At 38.9% G+C, this 23,109-nt stretch overlaps 1 protein-coding gene across 2 annotated transcripts in view; it reads right to left on the bottom strand.

Annotated features, from left to right (window-relative positions):
- Window positions 1–657: 657 nt before the first annotated feature.
- adamts14 (ADAM metallopeptidase with thrombospondin type 1 motif, 14) overlaps window positions 658–23,109 on the bottom strand; it is a 42,418-nt gene continuing 19,966 nt past the window's right edge. The window contains exons 5-22 of one of the 2 annotated variants that reach the window (XM_019269349.2): window positions 21,099–21,182; window positions 18,053–18,209; window positions 16,012–16,117; window positions 11,411–11,554; window positions 11,139–11,271; window positions 10,906–11,019; window positions 10,622–10,770; window positions 8,677–8,849; window positions 8,375–8,508; window positions 7,602–7,725; window positions 7,216–7,296; window positions 5,157–5,320; window positions 4,911–5,076; window positions 3,545–3,677; window positions 3,127–3,334; window positions 2,191–2,320; window positions 1,584–1,691; window positions 658–1,475 (exon numbers count right to left, since the gene is read on the bottom strand). In XM_019269349.2, the coding sequence (XP_019124894.2) occupies window positions 913–1,475; window positions 1,584–1,691; window positions 2,191–2,320; window positions 3,127–3,334; window positions 3,545–3,677; window positions 4,911–5,076; window positions 5,157–5,320; window positions 7,216–7,296; window positions 7,602–7,725; window positions 8,375–8,508; window positions 8,677–8,849; window positions 10,622–10,770; window positions 10,906–11,019; window positions 11,139–11,271; window positions 11,411–11,554; window positions 16,012–16,117; window positions 18,053–18,209; window positions 21,099–21,182 (2,871 nt within the window). In that variant the 3' untranslated portion in view covers window positions 658–912. The remainder of the gene's footprint in view (window positions 1,476–1,583; window positions 1,692–2,190; window positions 2,321–3,126; window positions 3,335–3,544; window positions 3,678–4,910; window positions 5,077–5,156; window positions 5,321–7,215; window positions 7,297–7,601; window positions 7,726–8,374; window positions 8,509–8,676; window positions 8,850–10,621; window positions 10,771–10,905; window positions 11,020–11,138; window positions 11,272–11,410; window positions 11,555–16,011; window positions 16,118–18,052; window positions 18,210–21,098; window positions 21,183–23,109) is intronic. The other variant, XM_019269351.2, reaches the window with a different exon arrangement.

The following is a 23,109-nucleotide window of genomic DNA, read 5'->3' as shown; positions in this document are numbered from 1 at the left end:
GTTGGTGGCAAGCCTCAAGTCTTTCTGTTAGACTAACAGCCTCCTTCCATAATTAAAAGACAAATTCAAGCCTGATATTGATCTTCTCATCTAATTTTCAGCAAGGAAGCAAATAAACACAATTCCCAAAGTGCCAAACTATTTTTCTACAAGCACATTTAAAGTTAAACTACAGCAACAGCGATGCCGACTGAACATTAATTGGAAACTGTAGCAGTATCATAATAAATGGGAAAATATAAAATATAATTTAAAAGTTATTATAAATTATTTTTTTGCAGTTATACTTTAAAATTCTATTAATTCTTAAAACAGAATAAGGAATTCAAATTAACAATCAGCAAATGTACTTTACGTTGCTCACTGAAATCATTAAAATGTCATATATATTCATTAACTTGGCAATATATTAATTTATTTATAAGTCTGTAATTATTCTGGTGGGACACTCGAGTCTCCACAGCTGACACATGCACCTCCAAAACCATGGCCTTTAAACCTCTCCACACATGTTCACAATACAAGTTCAATAGTAGTTCTAATGCACTTGAAAAAACAGGCTTACAACTGTACACAGATAAAAACATGAATGTAGCAATGCAGTCATCACATTTTGAACACGTCTTGTAGTCGTTTTAGTTTACAGCACCTGACAACTTTTTTTTTTTTTTTTGTCTTCCGTTTCATATTTGAAGCACAGAGGGCAGAGCGACGCTGCACGCAGATCACTCTGGAGTTTTGATGAGGTAACCATCTCTGGTCTGGTCTAAGTTCACTGGCATGGAAAAAAAAAAAAGAATATTTGTAAAAAAAAAAAAAAAGAAAGAAAACATCTGCAGCAAGACTGTGAGTCTATCAGTTGATGTATGAGACCGTCTCACTGAGCAGCACGTTCACAACATCGCTCACTGTTCATTTCTGAGCTGACAGGGTTCTGTGACTCGAGTCCCTCTCGGATCCTAAATCGTCCCTTCTTGACCTGGCAGCGACTGGGCCTAAAGTGCTGTTTGGACTGTGCTCTTTAGAGGCACCACTGGAGTCTGCAGTGGGCCGTGGCGGCCCTGGAGGTAGAATTGGCCCGGGGTCTGAGTCTCCCTTCCCAGCTGTGAGGAAGGAGTCGCTGGTGGGACCCTGGGGCGGAGCAGCACCTATGGATGGCGAGGCTTCAGCAGTGGCAGCGGTGGTTGGTACCGGGGCAGTGGAGCGAAACCGTCTGCCGATGGCTTTAGTGGTTTGCGGCGGGCTCTGGGTCGTAGCGGGTAGAGGAGCCTTGGGTGATGCATGGTGAGTAGGAGCGGAGGTCTCAGGCGCAACCGAGGCCACTGGGGTGTTTTGGAAGTCAGGATCATATGTAGTGAAGCTTTCTTTCTTGTTGCAAGATTCACAACAAAGCTTATTATATCCAGGGATGGAACAATAACGGGCAAGAACCTCCATCTGACAGAAAATTGACTTGTCCCCAAGACATGGCTCATCTAATAACAACAGAGAAGAGACAACCTTCAGAGCAAGATAAAAACATGACACATCTACCGTAGACGTTTAGAAGATTGATTGCTGAAACAAATTACATATTGACTTACTTGAAGAGATTTTGTGGACAGGGTTTTCTGAAGCTCTTTGGTGTACAGCTTCATCTTTTATCGTGGCGTTTTCCATCGTTTCAACGGTGAGAGAAGACACTGGCTGTCCTGAAGGAGAGGACATATTTAATGCCAAAAAAAAAAAAAAAACCTAAATATGACATTAAACAGCAAAGCTCTTGACAACCTTGTGCTACTGAGAAAACAGACTCATGTTGTTAGAAACCTACAAAAAAAAACTTGGGGCTATTTAAGGAACGCGGGGAACATGCTGTTGTTGTGTTGTTGAAGAAAGAAAAACACTCTAATGTACAACTCTATTTTGCTACTTTTCTCCTCACTGACTGTGAAGGGAGACAGAAAAAAGGTTCCTGTGGTTCATCTTACTGCACATAGAGAAAAAATCGAACAAAATGTTTGTCTAAATGGTATCCAGGAGTGATATGTCTACAATATGGGCATGTACTGTGTCTGTACTCACTGAATTCTGCTCAGTTTCATAAGGTAAGTGTCTTTTGTGAAAATCTCCTCCTCCTTAGCATTTATAGAGGCAGTTTCTCTGACAGGCAGGCATGTTGTATCCTAATTACATGTATTTTGATCTCACCTGGACACGGACTTAGTTTGCAAATGAGGACTGTTTCTGGTTTCTCGCCTTCACATTCTCCGATGGTGTTGTCGCTTGCTTTGCAAACCACCTGCCGTTGCTGAATCCCTTCGTCACAGGTCACCGAGCACTGCCACGCCGCCAACGCACACACATTCACACGAATACACAAACACACGTTAAACCTATAGGAAACTGTACTTATACATACCTATATATACACACATTATATTTAATATTATGTTATAGATAAATTCTTGCTAATTCCTCAACTTATTTCACAAACCAAGGTAATCAGCATAACACGTTGGAAAGTTGCAAAGGTGTTGGCTGTACTGTGAAGTCCTGCCTAAATTCTTTCGAACTACAAAGTGATTTACTGGTTGCACCACTGAAGGGATGTCTTAGCTAGAAATATTTACATACAGTGTCAACGGGGAACACTGAAGCATCATTAGCTGTAACATTACAAATAAAGCAACAGTTTTATTGGTGCAAGAGATGTAACAGACTTTATTTTTAATTAGTGTGATACACTTCATGCTCTGGTTATTTTTGCTTCCATTGCATGCTTTCTTTCAGCTTGTGGAAAGATAATAGCCAAACATTTAGAAGATAATTTTACTACACATTGCCTATTTGTGTCTGTAAGATTTTTTTAAACCAAAAATTAGATAGATATAATAGAGATAGAGATAATGCCTCATTTGCATATTTAAACACAAAAAGCTGTAATCTGTCTTAATGTAAGTAATCAACTGCTGCAGGTTTCATGGTGATCTGTTTATTAGTTCTTTTCCTGTTCACCTCTAGTGTCTCCCCTTAATGTTATTTGGCCATTTAGTTTTAAAGCTTCAACTTAAATTGAGCTATTCTTAAATCTCCTGCATTACAACAGGGCTAAGTTTGAATTTAAGAACAGCTGGTCCGTCTCACCTGAGACCACGCCCCTGTCCTCCACTGGGCGGGGCATACGGTGTGGTTACAGGCTCTCCTGGTCTCCGGACGTTCTTCGGTGCAGTGTTTGCTGTGGACGGGCCTGCTGGTACCGTTGTGGAGCGCCTGCATACACTGCACCACCCTGGTCTGGTAGCCGAGCTTCCCGCAGGTCTTACTGCAGGGACTCCACTCCTCCACCACCCACCTGTGAGCACAGCAGGCTCCACGTCACATGGCAGTTACATGTTCAATCTCTGCTAGACAAGAATAGCACTTCTCGATAATGGCATGAATCCTTGAAGGGTGGACGTATAAAGCCATTATTCCTTGGGCTCACCAGGTATTTCAGCACTATACATCCTCTTGTGCTTTCTTTTATGAACATCCTGACATCCGTGACAAATAAACCACTTACGTGGGTTGACTGCACTCCTGGATGTTGCAGCGTTTGCGAATTGGTTTTGGCTTTTTGCTGGTTTCACAAAAGTTACGATGTACCAAACGGCTGTCACTCTTCCTCCTGCATCCATATTTTGTGTACTGTATTCCTGAAGTATGACAAAAGGTAAACAGAATTAATCTTAGCAAGGTTTTATGGCCACATAGCATAGTTAAATACACACATCTGAAATCCAAATGTAATCTAATTTCATCTTAGGCTACAACTAAAGAATGTTTTCATTGTTGATTAACCTCTTTATTATATTCAGCTCATTAAATTGATTGTTTAGTTTATGATGAGTCAAAAACTGTCAGTAATACCAACAATAAAAGCCTATTTCAAGTTCCTACAGTCCAAAGTGATTTTAATTTGAGCTTTTTAATTAGTTTGTTTTGTCTGCCAGTCAAAATTAAAAATATATTTGATTTACAACATCTAAAGAAAGAGAAAAGAAGTAGATCTTCACACTGGAGAAAATAAAAGTGTTTGTAATTTGACACACGGCATGAATAAATCATCATTATCAGAACCGTTGTCAATGAATTTCCTCTGAATCGACTCACAGATTAACTGACTCTTTGTACAGACCAACAATATGGTGAAAGAACTTCATAATAACGATAATAATAATTCAGATTCAAGCTATGACTTGCAAGTCTAACCCATTATTTAATCTATTAACGACTGACAACCATATTTAGTATGCTAAGGTAAAGAGGTGAGAACACCTCGGTGGAAACTGTCAACATGTGGCTACACGTGACAAAATCTAATTGTTTGATTTCATGTATTCCAAGCCTTAATTGGAAGCTAGTTTATCTGTTAATCTGTTAAAGAAAATCACAAAAATATGTGACTTGGATTAAATATAAATAATAATCACTGGATCAAAGATACATATTACTAAACTTTGTTGATTTTAAGTTAAATCTATTTCTGTCTCATACTATATTTAGTTGTTAGTCACTGTGTGTTACTTATTTCATCCAATAGAAATACTATATAAATGTCTCTTAGGTCTGCAGAACTGGGCCAAGAAGAAGCTTTTTTCTTTTTAAATCTAGAATTTAGAAACCCCAGAATATATGTGTATGCAAAATTATGAAGATCTGAAATCCCTAACATTTTGCTGTAGAGGTGCGTTTCTGTAAAATAAAATAAAATAAAATAAAATAAAATAAAATAAAATAATAACAATGCCTTGTGACTAACAACAAAAAGTTGCACTGCAGCCTCGTACTTTGACCAAAAACATTGTGCTTAGCTCAGCATACCTAACCCTAACGCTAACTAAAATTCCACTGTGGACGTCGAAGGGGTTAAAAATACACTCACTGACCTCCCCCACAAGGTTTGGAGCACTGAGACCAACTCTTCAGTGCCCACTCATAGGTGTCAAGTTCAGCCAGAAGAACATTGTTGTTGGTAATAAGCGGTAACAGGTCCTCGTGTATAATATACTTATATGTCAGGCTGATCTTTGCATCTTCTTCCTGGGGAATGACCTGAGACGAGGGTATCGAAAGTTTAGTACGTAAACAATAAAACATAGTAAAGTAGAAAGTGATGATCGAGCCTCACTCACCAGCACGACAATGCCTTCATGCAGAGGACCGCTTGTTTTCAGGGTCTCCTTCTGACCCTCCATCGTATAGTCCCACTGCAAACCATTTTCGATGAAGGTCTTTGATTCAGCGTCTTCGCTTTTCGCATTCAGGATGAAGTTTCCAGTAACTTGATTCTTCACAGCTGTCAGTAATGGGGGAGGAGGGGGGGGAGAAAGTATTTTATGCATGTGCGGTGGGAAAGAATGTGTGCAACATCATGTAGTTTTTAGCTTCATTCATTAAAAATCTCAAGATTTGAATAGAAATCCCGGGATCAAACCTCCCCCGCCAAACAACTCTGAGATTTTCCTTTAAGCAGGGGAACGTGTCACTATGTATTTTGAGATGTTTGGCATTGTGGTTAGCCAACAGTAATTTCTCCAAGTTGTGTGTCATCTCTTCTTCCTATGAGCTAATAAAAGCCAGAGAGGGAAAGAGAAAGGAGGAGAGGAGAGTGCCACAGTGATCACGGCTTACAGTTGCCTACAGAGCTACTTTTAGCTGAATGTGTCACGCCTTTGCACACCTGCATACATTTTTAAACCCCGTGCTTCTGAAACATTTCAAAATAAATTCTTATCAACGGATAACTGATCGCATCAATTAGCGCAGTCTAGCTGAGATTAGAAAAAAACACATCAGTAATGACACCTGCAATGTAACTCATTAGCTCTGTTAATTGTGGCGACAATTGTGATATTCCATCAGGTCTTTTACAAGATCATATTTAGCTGACTGGAGTTTTTTGTAATACACACTGACAATGTCTGTTTTATGATAAAACAGATGACAAAGTGCAGCACGCAAATTGAATTATCCTTTACAGAAGAAAAGCTGTTATAAAAACCTCTATCGCGCTGATCTTCTGGTACAAGTAGCTTCATGTTACGGCATGAAAAGTGTCAAATTCTGACGAGAAAACATACAGGCGAACAGAAACGTAACTTTACTTTACTATGGTAATTATGTACGGCCTTGTAATATGCTATTCTGTTTAATCCTTTAAGGGAATATTCTACTGAAAATCTATCAAATATGCTCTTTAAGCTTGACAGCTGAAAGGCTTGTGAAGTTACAGTTCACAGCTGATGCAGTCAATGTATGTATAAAAAGCACCCAGTGTGCTTTGCCTTTGTGCAGTAGTCAAAAGTACTAATTTTCATGTTTGACTGTGTGTTATGTTTATGTATTAAGAGTTTATTTCCTCCTGCACGAGTAAAACGATTTTGTTCAGAAAATGCAGGTGGTCACATCTCACAGAAACTGATCGCTATAATTTATTCTTTATTTCTGTGTCAGATAATAGACAATAAAACATATCTATAGCTTCACTCCTTGTTAATATCTGTTAATATCCTAACCCTAACCCTAATCCTAAGTAACCAGGAGGACATCGAACCTCGGACAACACATTTTGGTATCTTAAATTTCTCTCTCATGTTTTTTGTGACCATTGCTTGTACAATAATAATAATAACAATAATAATAACAATAATAATAATAATAATGATAATACAACTGCCATCAATGTGGCATTATAGCAGCACCACATGAGAGATGAAAATGGACGAGAGAATATTATACAGTAGGTGATGTTGCACCGTTGGGTGATAAAGTGTTTCATTGTAGTTTTTTGTTTAGTTGACTTTGAAAACATATTTGCATGAGGCTCGTAGTGTTTGGAACGACATTTTTGAATCCTGTAAGTTTCCAGCTTCACTGCATTGGAGTGGCAAAGAAAATCACAGAGACAGATATCACAAAGTTTGGACGAATGAAGGGAAAACTGTTGAACTAACCCTTTAATGTCTTTTTTTTGTAAGTAATGAAGTTCTGTAGGTAGAAGGTCTGAACCAGTCAAATATACAGCTAGTCTTGCAAGGTAAATGTTCTAGCAACAACACTGACATATACATGCACAGACAAAAACCTGTAACATTTGGGGGGGAAGTGGTGTTACTGAACTACATCTACATACCATTTCTCTTACTCAGCACAAATAGTTTTCATGTGTTTCCATGGCTGTGACACACTCACCAATTATATGAGGGGAGGTCTCGTTCTCCTCGATAACAATGTGGCGGGCTCCTATTGGGATGTCGAACATTTTTAGCATTCCTAACAAAACAAAGAGACACGGCACGGTTCAGCTGAAAGCCATGAACAGCTGACATTTATTTGGGGCTGGAAAAGCAGTCAGTTATTTCTGAATCAAGACATCGAGACAGTGAAATGTTGGTCTTCTGTTTGATGATAGTGTGGGATACGTGCTGTGGTCAAACATGGAAGATTGGGAACGTGTGTTTAAAGCCACTGGATTAATGATTTTGAGTTTAAATGATGGCAACCATCTCATATAATGACTCATCTGAAGCAGAGTTTGCTGAGCTCAGCACTGGCCTGTCCACGTAGTTGATAATTACCGTTCTTTTTGGGCGTTTTGGTGAGCGTCAGTTTCACGGTGCGACAGTGAGAGTTATCCCCCTCACACACTCCGCATTTGTCATCCTGTTTGTAAGAGCCGACCTCCTTGTCGCAGCCTACATGCTGTGTGGGGGGGTAAAAGCAAAGTTGATCAAATGAGGGAAAAAACTGCTGCGCTTGACTTTTACACAGACAGAGATTACTCCACTGGGAAAATGATGCCATGGGAAAACATTGCATTCATCTGGTTTTGGAGTCTGATGATGATGATGCATATTGGAAACACACACAGACATAACAGGAGTGTAGCCAAAACACAGAACAGCTCGCCTACAACAAAAAAAAGGTCTCAACTTTATGTCCAAGGTTAATATTGAGAGAAAATTATGTCTGTGTGAATGTTTGTGCAAGACTGCAGAGCTGTACAGCACTTACTTCACAATTATTTATTTGAGTCATTAAATATCCTATTTTTGTCATCAAAACATGCTCTGTGGGAAAATGTTTTCCAAACTCGACTCCTTGTCTGTTAATAATTAATTATTCATTAGTTTAATCACGATTTATTGGTAGTTTTTTTCCGGCATTTTTTTGCTTTTATTTGACAGGGTCTAGTCTAGACTAGACTGTGAATCAAATTTTTAGTACAGCTCAGCTTTAAACTTTTGCAATAAGAAATATTTGCTTAAATAAAATGGAAAAACTGTATCAGTCACAAATTACTATGTCATGCCGGGGTTTGTGTTTGCGCATAGCTTTAGTAAAGACATACCAGACACTCTCCTCGAGCGCACACGCTGAAGGGGTCTGAGTAGCTGCACCGCGTCCCGTCATGCATCACCTGGTTCATAAACACCACCTCTCCTGTTTCCTTTGACTTACAGCTCAGCTCACACTTACGGGCCTCTGAAAACACACACCCACACACACCTTGGTTCATCCAGGCATCTTCAGAATCTGACAAAGACATCAGCTGCCTGCAAATACCATCTGTCCACTTGTTGCTTTGCAGCAAACTTTAAGGCTAACCTCCGTAAGAGAGAGCCAACTTTGCTTCGTTCTTCACTGACTTACCATCTGGGTGCTCGTATGGTAGCCAGGTGTGTTTGATGTTATTGTGGTATTTGTTGCTCCTCTGGACGCACTGCTGAGCACGGAAGTCCTCGTAGGGGCCAGCGCACTCCTCTGTGTTGCACATCTGGTAGTCAAAAGCAGAGCCAGGGCAATCTCGACCACCGTAGGCAGGCCTGAGCAATGACAAAAACAAAATCATACCCTTAAAGACGTTTCCATCATCAAAATGCTGTCCTAAATTTATTTATTAACAAATATTTCTCTGAATTACAATTAGGCAGTTCAAACCTAATCCTCCCTCATACGTGATGCGGATTTGAAAAGTATAGGGGAAAATAATATGAGCACTGAAGCTCCTGTTGTGATCTATTTAATGAAACAAGCTTATTCCATCTATTTTGCACACTCTTTAAGTACTTATGCCAGTCATTTCGTAATAATCGGCACTTTTCCTTCCATAACTTCATGAACCACCTCCGTTTTTTTTCAGGTTGTGTTACTTCATTTATGTGTTTTGTCAGCTTGAAACTAGATAAGAAAAACTGACAAGTTAAAAAGCAAATACGATGATGAAATCACCACAAGTAAAACAAACCAGATATGCCAAAACATATTACAGTCCTCATCTCAGTCAGATCATCTATCTTTGTGGACGAGTTGGAACATTTCGCTCTCAGTGAGGAGGCCACAGGTTGGAGGTTTAGCTGTTTTTGCATGCTGGAATCTATTCAACTAATTTGTACCAATTGGATATTGCTAATTGCTAAAAAAAAAGAAACTTAAAACTTTAAAAGCAAAGTTGTCTCACCACCAAACTCAATTTGTTTCATGCAGCTGTGAGTAGCCCCCCCACCTGTTGTATTTAATATGGAACAGATTCCCTCCACAGCACGATGCTCAAAGATTAATCAATGCATACAAATATTTTGGGGTGTATTTAATTTTGTCAGTGGCTGTGTCTAATTCCAAACTACAGACTAACTATCCAATGTACTAATAATCTTACAAACATATCAGCCTGACAGGAAAATGATAAAACACATGAGCTTGTGGATGTAAGTCTGCATTGTGTATCACATTATGGGTGAATAGTGTACATCAGCTACTACATACTCATTCTAGGCTGGCTTTAAGATGTATTGTGTTCATTGAAGTGGAACAACAAACTCCAAAAAGTGATTTGTCGCTGTTGATTGACACTTTTCTCCCACAATGCAATGCATACGCAAGGAAATAAAGAAGCTACTTAGAGCTGGAGAAATGGAAATAAATTGTGGGTGGTGGTGGAACTGTATTAAAACTGTATGAAAACATTTTCTGTTTGTTTAAATTGACATATTATGCATGAAATCAGCTATCCTCAGTTATTATTCCACTGCTTATTGTCTCCCTTGAATGTATCATTTTGTATTTTACACTTAGGAATGCAGTGTGCATGTAGGTGTAATGTAATTGGTACATCCAGAGAATAATGAGCTCTCCATTTCCAAACAAACGGTACATCTGTATATCTATTAACTAGCAGAGCACACCAACAGGCTCAGTGTTTACACTGAGACAGGAAACAGCAGCTAAGTTTGAAGGAGGATGGAGGTTTATTAATAAGCTTTGTTGTTGTTGTTTCATTTCTCTACATTAATAGTAAAAAATACTGTGTTGTATTATAATTTTGTGCTTGTGTATTCACAGTCCACCACTGATCATAACTCTGAAAGGTCTAAAATGAAGATAAATGCTGAACAGATATAAGCACTTAAGCATAAAAAACAGTAGCTCATCCCTTAAAATCAAGTCAAGTTATTGTCAAAGCAAACTTAATCAAATCCAGTACTGGATCAAAACTCTGCATTCACGCTTTTACAGCATGTCATCATCTGTTGGATGAACACACCGATCATATGAAACATTTGGCCACTGAAAGTGTGCTCGCTGCCACAACACTCACGGAGGGTTGTTGCACTGTCTCGTACGGGAGCGAACTCCGCCTCCGCACGTTCTGGAGCAAGAACTGAACTTTGACCAGGAGCCCCAACTCCCATCGTGGCCCTGTGGCTGCTGGCTGGATCTCCAGATGCAATGGCCCTTGAAGCACCACTAAAGTTAAGACAAAGATTAAAAAGAAAGAAATGTCAAAAAGTCCTGACATATGAAACCCTCTCAGGATTACAGATTTTCTCTTCAGACAGCTCTAATATGAACATAACTGAACAAAAAACAAACTTTTCCCACCTTTCCTGGTGCACACTCTGTTCCATCCACCGGAGGACCTTTTTTGGTTTTACAAAAATACTGGTTTTCAGGGTGGCTGCACCACAGTTGCTTGCAAGGGTCATATGTTCGAAACTAAATGAGGAAACAGCAATTTTGAGCTTCAGTCATGTAATAAGATTTTACAGATTTACTGGTTGAAAGAGGACGTAATAAGACTCAAATCAATGTTTAAGGTATTTACAAGGACTTACAGCGGTGCACATTTTATAGCCAACACCAAAATCAAAGCGGCACTGCTCATCCATTGAATAGTTTATTCCAGGGAGCTCAGGAAGCTTGGGCCACTTGTGTTCGAAAGGATCATCGAGCAGGCAGTCATAGGAGCTGGAGAATAGATGAGAATACGTCATGTGAAGGAAAGATGACAATAACGTCCTCAAGAAAAAAAAAATCAATTTCATGTTAGAGCTAATAACACAAAAGTTGTGTAGCATGAAAAGAAAATGAGAGAAGGACAACATACTGAATGTATCGATTGAGCTCCTGCTTGCTGCAACGTGACCAGTGATAGCGATGGAAAGCTGCTTGGACAAGTGGTGCCATGATGCTGCCCATACTCGTCTCATCAGCGCATCGATTCCCCTGGCCATCATGCTCCATGCCTAGCCTGATGGGAACAACAAGTGCATGAAAAGCAAATGATGACCAGCAAACCCACAGGAAGCCAATCCTACATCTTACATCCTACCTTATAACCCCTTATAACACTGTTCATTTGTTAAGTACACTGTAAATACAAAATAGACAAGAGCGCAACATATCTGAAACTGGCAAGTACAACTCAATGCTTCGTCAGATTCTTACTCTAGTTCATTTATCTTTATAGACACAGTTCTTTAGCTGCTTGTGTTCAGACAACAAATACACAACGGTTGGTATGTACTGCTAGATTAAAATCCAAAAGTGCCAGTACAGTTACTACAAGAGAAGAGGATTTTACGCAATATTAACTTAACCTAATAATAATTCTTCCCAGGGATGGGGGTACTTGGCATTGGATACATTTTTAGTTTAAATGCTTTAAACAGACTACCCAAAGTTCAAGGAGCTAAATGAGAAAATTGATACTACTGACTGCACGTGTATTATGAAGGTAAACGTAGCTTAGCATTAAGACTGGAAAGAGAAAGTCTCCATCAAGAGAAAGTTTCCATCAATTTGCTGTTTTATGTGGATAATTATGTACTAGACCATTTCTTGGCCAGGACCAAGCAATTTCCTGGAGTCACCTATTTGGGCAATGCGACCTCCTACACGTTTGAATAAGCGAGGGTTAATTATTGAGCTTTGGAGGCTAGTTGTTCACCTGTTTTCGGTCTGACTGTTTAGTTAGCCAGTTGCAAATGTGAGCCTTATATTTATTGTAAAGACATTACAGTTGTATCAATCTATGAGAAAAGGAAATATCAAGAAAGGAAAGTTCTCCCAAAAAGCCAATCTATTCCTTTAAACACCACCAACAGCCTAAGTCAATTTGCGAGTCAACAATGACAGTCTGTCATTACAGCTAAAAAGGTGGAGAGATGACATTACATCATGTCTACAGGGGAGTTATTATGTGACATGAGCTCCCTATTAGGAAGACTCCAGCTCTGTTGACTAAAACCAAAACTCTCTACCACACAATCACTCCATCTTCTCCATGCACATTCAGGTTAAGCTTATGTCATATATCATTAGCTGTTGACCCACTGACAAAGCCTCATGGGAGCTGTAGTTGTTGAAATGATGAGCAATTCTTACTAGCCATTACAGCAGTAGGTACTCATGTATTTCTGAATACATGGACAGAAACCTCCAGGATGCTTCAGCTCCTCACAGATACTGATTAAAGAAATACCCGATGAGAAAACCCATTGAGAGTTGCAAAAGCTGTCTTTTCTTTGTCAGAACATCCACTAATTGGTCATGTCTTATCCCAGTGGGGTGTGATATCATGTGAAGTTTAATCTAAAGACTCTTTTACACAGTAAAAAACACTTCAAAAAGGAATTTTAAGGGTGAAACATGCCACTTTGAAACTCAACCGGCAGAAAATCAATATATTGCTATTATAGTCGCTATAATAAATAATTAACGTGCATGTCATGTCTGACAAATACAATAGGCTGAAACAAGTACTGTAATTTACTCTAATTTAATTGCATACCCCGGCATTTAAACATCATGTATTTTTCTTAAATTAACCCCTGGATCAGAGTTTAAGTGAGTAGGCTGAAGAAGATTTCTGGATAAAAATAATATAAATGAAATGAACATGCTGCTTTTTTCTTTTATTTCTCTTGTTGAAGTTATTTCACTTGTAATATGAAGCTCTGCAGTGTTCTGATCAAACTTATGTTGAGCTGAAAGCAAATAGCTTTAGACATAATGAAAGAAATTTCTTTCAACTCTTAGACAGGCTTTGAGTGAAGGATGTTTTTCTGGAGTAAAGTGGTTTAAAAAGTCGGCCAAGTTCTTACATAAGATGATCCACTTTTGTATTTATCACTATTTATCACGAAGTGAAAAGTTTGGTGCACATTCCTATGGAAACTAGCTCTTCTGCTTATATATATATATTATAATATATACACATCCAGCAGATACGGAGCCACATTAAAGTTTTATTTGGAGTCATGTTTCTGGCCAGAAGTCCAATATTTACTGTGCTTTTAGCTCTTTTGGGACTGAGAAGGAAAATATCTGGCTCTTAATTATGTTCACAAACTAGTTTCTGACTGTGTCTGTCTGCCAGACTTGAACCTGACAGATTGTTTACAGTGGGTTTTTTTTTAGAGCTGTAAACAGCAGTCTGCTGCAGACAAAAATGATCCCACAAAAGACGTAAGAGCGAACCAAAATAAGTTGTGGGCAGTAAAATCAAAACAATGAGCTGAAAGATGCTAAAACGCTCAGACAGGTGTAATGTGGTTGTGTGCTGAAGCCTGTGCTTATTGTATTAACTGTCTGTATGTAGCAAGTTAGCACAATAATAAAAGCTTTTAAATTTTCTACTGTTTGGTGGAGACCATATACGTTCCTTATTATAATGTATCCATTCAACTATTAACTCTTATCCTGCTTAGGGTCCTGGAAAGCTTAAGCAGGAGAGGTTACCAGTCTATTACAGTGTTAAAACCTGCAGAGGAACATCCGCACCTACTGGGAATTTGTATTTTTTAATTGATTTAACCAGCTTATGTTGTTCCACCAGAGCACACGGAGGAAACCCACGCAGACATGAGGAGGCAGACAGGTCACCCAGCTAGTCATGTCTGGTTTTAACCCAAGGCGGATACAGCTGTTCCTACGAAACACTGAGCTGCTTGAGGGCGTAAAACAAAACTTACTTTATGATTTAAAAAAATAATAATAATAATAATAATAATAATGGTTCTAATTAAACAGGATGACTCAGTCTAGCCACAAGTGTAACCAAGAATAGAGATCTAAAAAAAACTATTTTAGAGCTTTGAGTTTGTGCGTTGAAGCTGGCAGTAAGGTGCATTTATAAAGTATGACACACACATAAAACTAACTCTTAGTGCAGTTCAATCTCTGAACTCTCTTAAATTTCCTCCTGGATCAGAGTTTGAGTGCCGACCAAGACTTGTGATTTCTGTGTGCCTCAATCTGTCAGTCTGTGAGAAATATTCAGCATTGGAAGGCAGCAGTGTTTGATTTTTAGCACATTAGCAAATAAGCACTCTAAAACCATTGAACCAGAGACGCCATGACACTGTCAACGTCATCCAGTTTGCATTCATTCAATGCATTAGTCATGCTTGTTGACCATGTCTCAAAGCGGGCATAGAATGGCATCTGCACCATCTTTTAGTGAATGAAGAGGTTCGTGACCTGTTTCTTCTGTGCGGTACGAGCCGATTAAATCTGTCTGCACAATTTTCTGATGTTCTTGTCACAGCGGGGGGCACAGGTCATTGACGTTTCTCTATAAGGCAACCTTTAGAGCCCTATTATGGCAGAGAGAGCCTGAAATTGTAGAATAACTGTGGTTTATAATCGCTGGCACTGAGTCAGACCAAAGATTACGAAGTTCAAAGGGAGCGGATGCAGCCTTTTGAGTCAAAACTCTTAAATGGATATTGACTGTGTGTCTATGGAGTAAAATACCCAAAGAACTAAATAAAAATATATCTGATTAAAAAATAAGTACAACAAGAATATGACGAAGCATTAAAAGCTAACTTTCAGTATTTGGTCGTTTATTATAATGAATGCTACAGACACAGTCCAGTGGATATTAAAAATGTAGTATTACTAAAACTTTTGGTATATAATTAATTTACATGTCCTGCTAATACTTTTTAATAGTCCAGTTTTATTGTTTTAATGTTCAGACAGAATTTTATACCTCCTCTGTGGTGACACTGCACCACAATCATAATATCCACTCAAACCACCCTATAATCTTAAAATGGAAGGGAAATCAAAGTGGTATCCAAAAATATTGCCCAGGTAATATTTTAGTAGTATACAACCTACACTCAGTGGTCAATTTATCAGGTACAGTCTAATGCAGCTCTGCCATAACATGGATCTTTACAAAGCCCACAATGTTCAGTTTTTGTTGACATTATGTAACTTTTATGTTAATTATTAAGGCCACAGTTGGAGGTGAAGGTCGAATCATATAATGCACTGCATTATATTGAGAGTTTTTTTATGTCTTGTCCTTCCCTTTTACATACATGGCAACAAGGACACAATATTAGAAACTCCTCTGAATACAGTGCAAGGCCAGTGTCAACAAACACTAAACCTTACAAGGACAACTAAATACCCTTCATGGCCCAACATTATTAGACTGTACAGGTGTACCTAATAAAGTAGACAATGAGTAAATGCACGTAAACAACACAACAATATATTCTAATGCAGCTAACTAAGCTGATCTTCCTGCATGCACACACATTGTTTGTTTTAAGACAAAAGAGTCCCGTTAAAGCGCTCTGCCTATAATTACAGACTACAGTTACTGTGCAAAACCTTCGGCTTAATTGGATGCAGTAAGATCCTGTGAGACTCTGCTGGTGCTTTCATCGTCATGCCATTACTCACACATGGCCAGTTTCATGAGCAACCACAAAAGCTGAGGAGAAGCCGTCCTCATGGTTCAGAGTGCAGCTCCTCAGTGGGTGGCACATCCCTGTCACTGGAGCGTAACCTGGGCAACGGAAAAGACCACACAACCCTAATAATCAAGTACCAGGATGAAGGTCAGGACATTCTCAGGTGGAAAATGATGTTTCAGTGTGATGTTATTGTACTTAAGAGCTGAATTCAAGTACTTTATGTCAATGTGAAAAAACATCTTCAAAGCATCTTTTAGCACTAATTAACAGCAGATACTATGGAGACCATGGGGCGGTTAAGGAGCCTGACAGCTTGCACGGTAAACATCTCCTCACTATACATGAAGAAAGCCCCGATTTAAATAGCAAGCTCGAAAGCCTGGCATCATTATCCAGCAGACATCTGCCCGGCATTGCAACATTTCCCACATTTCACCCAACTTTTAAGCAAAGCACAAACATGAAACATAACTCGATCAAGAGGTGTGCAGCGATTCAGCTTAGCGCATTTGGTTTGGTTCAGAAGCACGCTGGTTTCCAGCCTTTTTTTTTTTTTTTTTGGCGGCTTTCAGATAATTTTCATGCTTTCTGACCATGAGAAGACCTTTTTGGCATGCAGGTAAAAAGCAGAAAATGCAGCAGACAGACAGCCGGTGATAAAGTCTCTTAAAAAGCGTGTACATTATTATTTTGCTGGTGTTGAAAAAGAGAAACAAGTTATTTCAGTCGTAGCAGAATGGTTTGTTTCAATTTTGTATGATTATGAGGACATTTGATCCAAATGGTTGATATTTCTCTTCATGAATGACAACAACATGGACACATTAAGTGCTGCGAGTGATATGGCGAAAACATGAAAGCAGCTGTGGAGCATGACCCTTTATCCGAAAAGGCAGATAAAAGGGGATTCAGGAGAATGCAGATTACATTCCCATGAAGAGGTCAGTGGGAGCTTTGCACAATGAAGCGAAAAAGGTGCAGCAGCAGCAGCTTGAAATCAGTTTCTATACTGCTGATGTCACGAGTGAGGAGAGAGGTGGTCTCTGTCATCTGGTTGACAAACTCAAACACTGCAGTGGAAATCAGTCAGGCGAGCAGACCAAAAACATATCTTAACTCAAGTGTGAGTCATACAGTAGCTCTGCATCTACTCCATAAACTCAGTGGATTTATCCCACACACCAATATCTGTATTTGGATACAGAATCCCTCTCACAGCTAAACTTTGACAAGGGAGTGCGATGTCTGTTCATGACCCCGAGATACAGCATTTGGTCCAGCCCAACACAGCACAAGGTGCCATAGAAACCTGACTTGTTATGAACATAACACAACGGCAGCTATGGCAACATCCGGAGGTGTGACAAACAAACCAGGTAGCTTTGGGTTGTCCTTTAAACATGACACTTGTGCTTTAAAAGTTAAAAATATACACAGGTCGATGCAAGATATTGAACTTGAGCACAGAGGTTTGTTCATTCTGGACCCCAGTTTCTCTGGAAGTTAGGCTGCTCACTTCAAATTGTGTTTTGAAGGGCTGAAAAGAAGAAATACAGCGTGAGACAAATGCTAAACTGACATGTATGGTACAAAACTCCTCATGCTGATTGCATACATGTGTTATTAGGATTGAGAACTGTGAACTCATTATTTGTGAGTGAAGAAAAGTTCATACTGAACTTTACAAAACTGAGTAAAGACTAAAAAAAGAACAGTTAGTTTACATAAATGATACGCTAACATACATTTCTGTTTTTTCTCTACATGCCAAAAACCTTCTTCAACAATATCAATCTCAATTTTTTCATATCCAGGGTGGCATTGACATCAAGTCAGCAAGGTTTTGGAAAGTAATTATAGTCCTGTGAGGTCGCCGTGAGCAGAATTGGATTTTGTGACCTCAAACGCAGCCTCTTTTAAGTTTCCATCGACCTTACCTGGGCGAGACTTGAAGCCAACCCCTTTGTGAATGGAAGCAGATATCAGCATTCAGTCTGCACAGGCCTCGATCGAGAAAAATACAGTACCTTGCATACCTGCGGGACCAAAATCTTGCCTTGTGAGGAAGATGGCGTGGTCGTGGTATTCGGCGTGGTCGGGGTCGCGGCGCTGCTGCGTGTTGGCCCATCGACACACCTGCTCCAGGCTGCGGGATGGGTTGCCACGCTCGATCAGGCAAATAGACTGCAAGAACACGAAGACAAGATTTTAATTAATCAAGTTTAACCAAGTCTCTAGTCCCGCTCAGGTAATTAGGACTGTGACAAAAGACTGAGAACAAAAGTAAGGGCACTGACAAGTGTTTCACTATGAAATGCAGTTATTATACAGTATACTGAATATGCGCTGTAGAGAGAGTGAAAGCTTTTATCTGCTTTGAGCAGATGCCTTTATAAGTGGTAACTCAATTATGAATAACTTCCATGATAGTCAGTAATTAATAGTCTTTGTTGCGTTAATAACTCTTTGATTGTCCTTTTTTTCTTGGTTATCACTTTACTTGTTCTTTTTCCAGGCATAGCTGCAGGATTTTACAGTACAGCACAGAACAGCAAGCATCATAAATGACTAATATAAATATGAGTATATGACATATAGAGCGGATATTGCTTCCCCTCTGCTCAATGTGTCTCCCACATTTGCATTGTGAACATAAAAACCAGCCCTGTTTGTGTGTGGGTGTGTGTTTTTTTCTCAAACTGGCATGAGTGTCACAATTGAATTAGAGCTGCAGACAGATGATTTCCAATTGGAAACTGTTGTTGGAAACTGGAATAGCATAACAAATATTAAGTGGAAATGGAAAGAATTATTCTGTTTAGTCTCCCGTGTTATAAAAACCCATCCAGTTCAACAACAAAACTCAGTGGAGGATGAAATGGCGCTCTGACTGACAACACTGAGTGCATGAGGCCAGGAGAAATGAAAGCATCCGGCGGCAAATAGCAAAACATGCTGTCTATCTTTTCCTGTGTGCATGCAAACATGGCTGGTGGCAACTTCAACATGTTTGAGTTCATATAATGGCTGCTGTGTAAACAGCATCTCTCTGCTTTGGCAACCAGACAAGAGAAGCAAAATACCCAGTCTCCAGGCAGCGTCAGTCAGATATGTTGATTAACAGGCATTAAAGGATAGATAGACAAGTGAGGACAGCACATTATACCTCATTATACCTCATTAGTACATATTTTGCACCTTGCTAACAACCAAACACATACAAGGTGATATGAAGTCACAATAAATAAGCAGAAAAACACATTTAGCCATACATAACCTGTTGAAATGTAAACACTGTACATGTTACAGCAGCAAATGAATGTATTTATAGTTCTTATGTAATGCAGGATAATGAAACATGCAGCAGCTACTTCTAAATACTTCATTAAAGTTATAAATGCCCCAAGGGGACTATTTCAGTATGTTCGTGCTCCATATTGTGTACATTTGGTTTGTCTGTTGCATCATTATAATCAGCTGACTAACACTAATGCACAGTGCGGAGTGCTGAGCGGTGTCACCATTAATCACTGAAACAATCTATTAGGTATGTGTAAGTTTAAATGTGTCAGGATTTCTGGTATTATTTTTACAGTAGCACAGTAACAAGGCAAATTGTACCTGTCAATCAAACAGTGATTGCAGCGCACTGAGTAGACCCGAGGCATCTTCAAATCACATGCTGCTAACCCATCAGGGAAGGGAACGGGTGGAGGGGGGGAGGGCCATGCATTGAAAATGTGAATTTTCTCTTTTTATTTTGTTGCCATAATTTAATCCATAGATTATTCTGTTAATTCTGATAATTCTCTTATAGCACCTTCGCACCGTAACATATTTTGGAAATATTACTGATATTTTTAGGAGGCCAAATTTGGAGAGTCAAGCCTGCTATAATGTTTGTTGTGTGTGTTACCATGCACACAAGAAACAAGGTTAATGCAGGAACTGTTGTAACCTGGTTATAGTTTTAGAGAACAATATCTAATTGCAACAACATTTTCAGCGGTATAAACTTTATTTAGATTACATTAGGTTTGTGTTACTTTCAGTTTTAGTCCAACTTCTAATGATTGTGAACACTGGGACGCATCACTACATTTTTTTTCTTTTCATCCAACTGCTCTGCTGTCAAAGTGATACCTTCCCCATCTTTGTTTTTGTCATGCACATGCTTGATGTAGACAGCTGTCTTGAAAGACATTATTTCTATACAAAAAAATATCAAGTCCAGATCAGGTTTCTCTAATCCCCTTTCCCCAGTTCACAGAAATCTGGTTTCATACATAATGTTAAAGAAATCAGATTATTTCCATAAAGCCAGCTGTAATCCAGTCATTTAAATGCATGAAAACATGCTGACTGAGTCTATGAGGAACAGTTTGACATTCAGGCAAATAAGAGCTTATTCACCTTCCTGCTGAGAACTGAGACAAGATGAGAAAATCAATGACCACTCTTGCACATGTACAGTAATGAGGATTATCTTAGCTCGGCATAAAAACACACAAGCAGGGAAGCAGCTCACTAAGTTTAATACTTGTTATACAGGTTTTCGGCTAGTGCTTCCCTCTGTTTTCAGTCTTGAAAGGTGTTAAGCTAAACTGAGTGCCTGCTGGCTCCAGCTTACATATTTACTGCACTAAGATGAAAGCAGTATTGATGGAAGTCGCTGCAAGAAACCAAGAATTAAATGCCAATCAAAGTATCCCTGTTGCTTATTTCAGTATTTTTATTTTCTATGTTGTCAACAACTTTTACTTAGCTGGGGTCGTGTATAAAATCTCACTTCAGACCACATCAATACTAGTAAAGCTGATGGAGTGTCTGAAAAAATGAAGCTGCCGTTTTATTTTATTTTTTCTATTCAGTCATGGTGGCAAGCTCAGCATGCCGTTTTACTTCCTGTAGGCAGTAACAAACAATGCAATCATAGACAGTATATAAATCACTGTTGTGCTATAAGCAGAAATCCATGTATCTACAATATTTCTAGTGTCAAACACAGTCCTTGTCTGTGAACCAAATATCTTTGAACGTATAGAACATATAGAACGTATAGAAAATAATCACCTGTCGGTACCCGACCATTATCATGCGGACAAGGACAATGTTGATGTTGGTTCCCAAAGATTCATCATGGTAGATTTCATCAACCTGAAAGAAAATGAAGAAAAACGTCTGCCAGTGATCTAAAGGATGAAAGAAACACAGTGCATTTGATGAAGTGTCTCACTGTTTTAAGCCTGCACAACACGCAGAGCGGAGAATACAAAGAAAGCAAGGCCTTAATACAGACATGCTGAAGTCGAGTCTGTGAGGAAAAAAAGTGCTCAAAGTCAAATACAGTGGGCAGGAACAAAACAATAGTAGAGGTTCTTGGGTCAATCTACATTTTCTGAAGGGATACAGTAATGGATGTTTATTCGTTAAGTAGGTACTAAAAAAAACCCAAGAGGGTAATAATTACTGCTCTAACAATGCAAATAAGAGGCCTTCTCTGACATCAAAAGGGTTGGGAAAAAGGAAACTTGGTTCTAAAGAATCTGTCAAGTGACATTTTTGAACTTTATACAGCAACCTCATGTTAGCCACACTAGTGTTTGATGCTCTATACAGAGGATAATCAAAGGCACAGAGAAGAAGAACTGCTTGCAGCTTTTAAAAGATCAATGCTGCTTGTAGTTGTTTGCGCAACACAGTATCAAGCCAAATTAATCTGCTAGCAAGTAGCAAATATTTGCTATAAAGTATTCTGATAGTGATCAGCACTAAAAATACATGACTGTGCTGCTTGAATGTTGCTGCTTTGACAGATTTGATTTCTGAGGTACAGCGTCCCAGAAGCAGACTGTCTAACCATCGGGGAGTTTCCATTCCTCACAACAAGCTTGGAATCATGATGAAATATGCTGGCAACCATCCAGCGAAACCAGCATTGTTATGCAATGGCAAAAAATAAAAAAAGCCTGACCCAGAAATGTGTCAACTGCTTTGTAATAATGCCGTGGTATGTAGGTACTTAACCCATGGCCAAGTTAGGACCCCATTCAAATCCCAAGTCGAATTTCCGTCGCTATACGTCGGGCCCCATAAAGTCAATCAACTGCTTCGCTTTGTGGTTGATAAATAAAGTTCAGAGGAAAATAAGATCTGAATATTTCTTTTTCCATAAATCAAAAAGTCTTTTATTTGGGACATGTTGGTTATGGTTTGTAATTAACAACGAGCCAAACAAACTGGGCGACTCTCGATTGGTAAACACGGAGTCATTTAGCTCCACAAAGGACCATTATAATTCTCCATGTGACTTCTGAACTTGTTACTGAGAGGAAACATATGTTGTACAGCCTTTTAGGGTATGTGGGTCGACCCTGCATGCAAGAGACTCATAAATTTGACTTGATTTGTTAAGTTACTAGCTTATAAAATAATTAATGTAACATTTGGGCATAATTCATCATCATTTTGTGCATTTTTTTATTTTTTGTCTTTTTATTGAGAATGAATCCTATCAAATGGTGAATTAGAGTTGCAGTGGAAGGTTTTAAAAGTAAGTCCAGTTGATTTCTACCATAGTCAGTGTGACTGACAAATTAGATTACATACACCTTATTGTTAATGCAATTTATAGAGTACTAAAACAAAAATAAATATTTCATTTTTGAATTCTGGATCAATTCAGCAACAATGCTGTTGTGTTTTGTTCGCAACTGCAATGAGGAAGGATTTCGAATTCACTACGACTCACTCGGACTAAGACTGCTCCATAGAAACGGTGGGTAATGGAATACAAAACATTTCTCAGAAACAGTAAAAGAAACCTGAAGGAATTTTACATTATCCAGAAATCTTCCACGTGAAGCAAAATAAGAAACATTTGCACAGCCTGTCCTGCACAACAATGCATCATTCAATTAAAAATTAATGTTTATCATTAGTTACATCTGGGCTTTTCAAAAATGTCAGACAAAAGTTTTGTTGAAGCAAAAAGGCAGAATGTGAGATTTCTTCAATTCTGCCAAGTGGATTGATTTTGTCCAATTCAGCCTCTACTTAAGAAACACTTTATCTTGACTACTAC

The sequence above is a fragment of the Larimichthys crocea genome, chromosome XVI (genome assembly GCF_000972845.2).
Source record: "Larimichthys crocea isolate SSNF chromosome XVI, L_crocea_2.0, whole genome shotgun sequence".
In the NCBI taxonomy this organism is placed as follows: domain Eukaryota; kingdom Metazoa; phylum Chordata; class Actinopteri; family Sciaenidae; genus Larimichthys; species Larimichthys crocea.
This window is presented reverse-complemented; position numbering and strand designations above follow the sequence as displayed.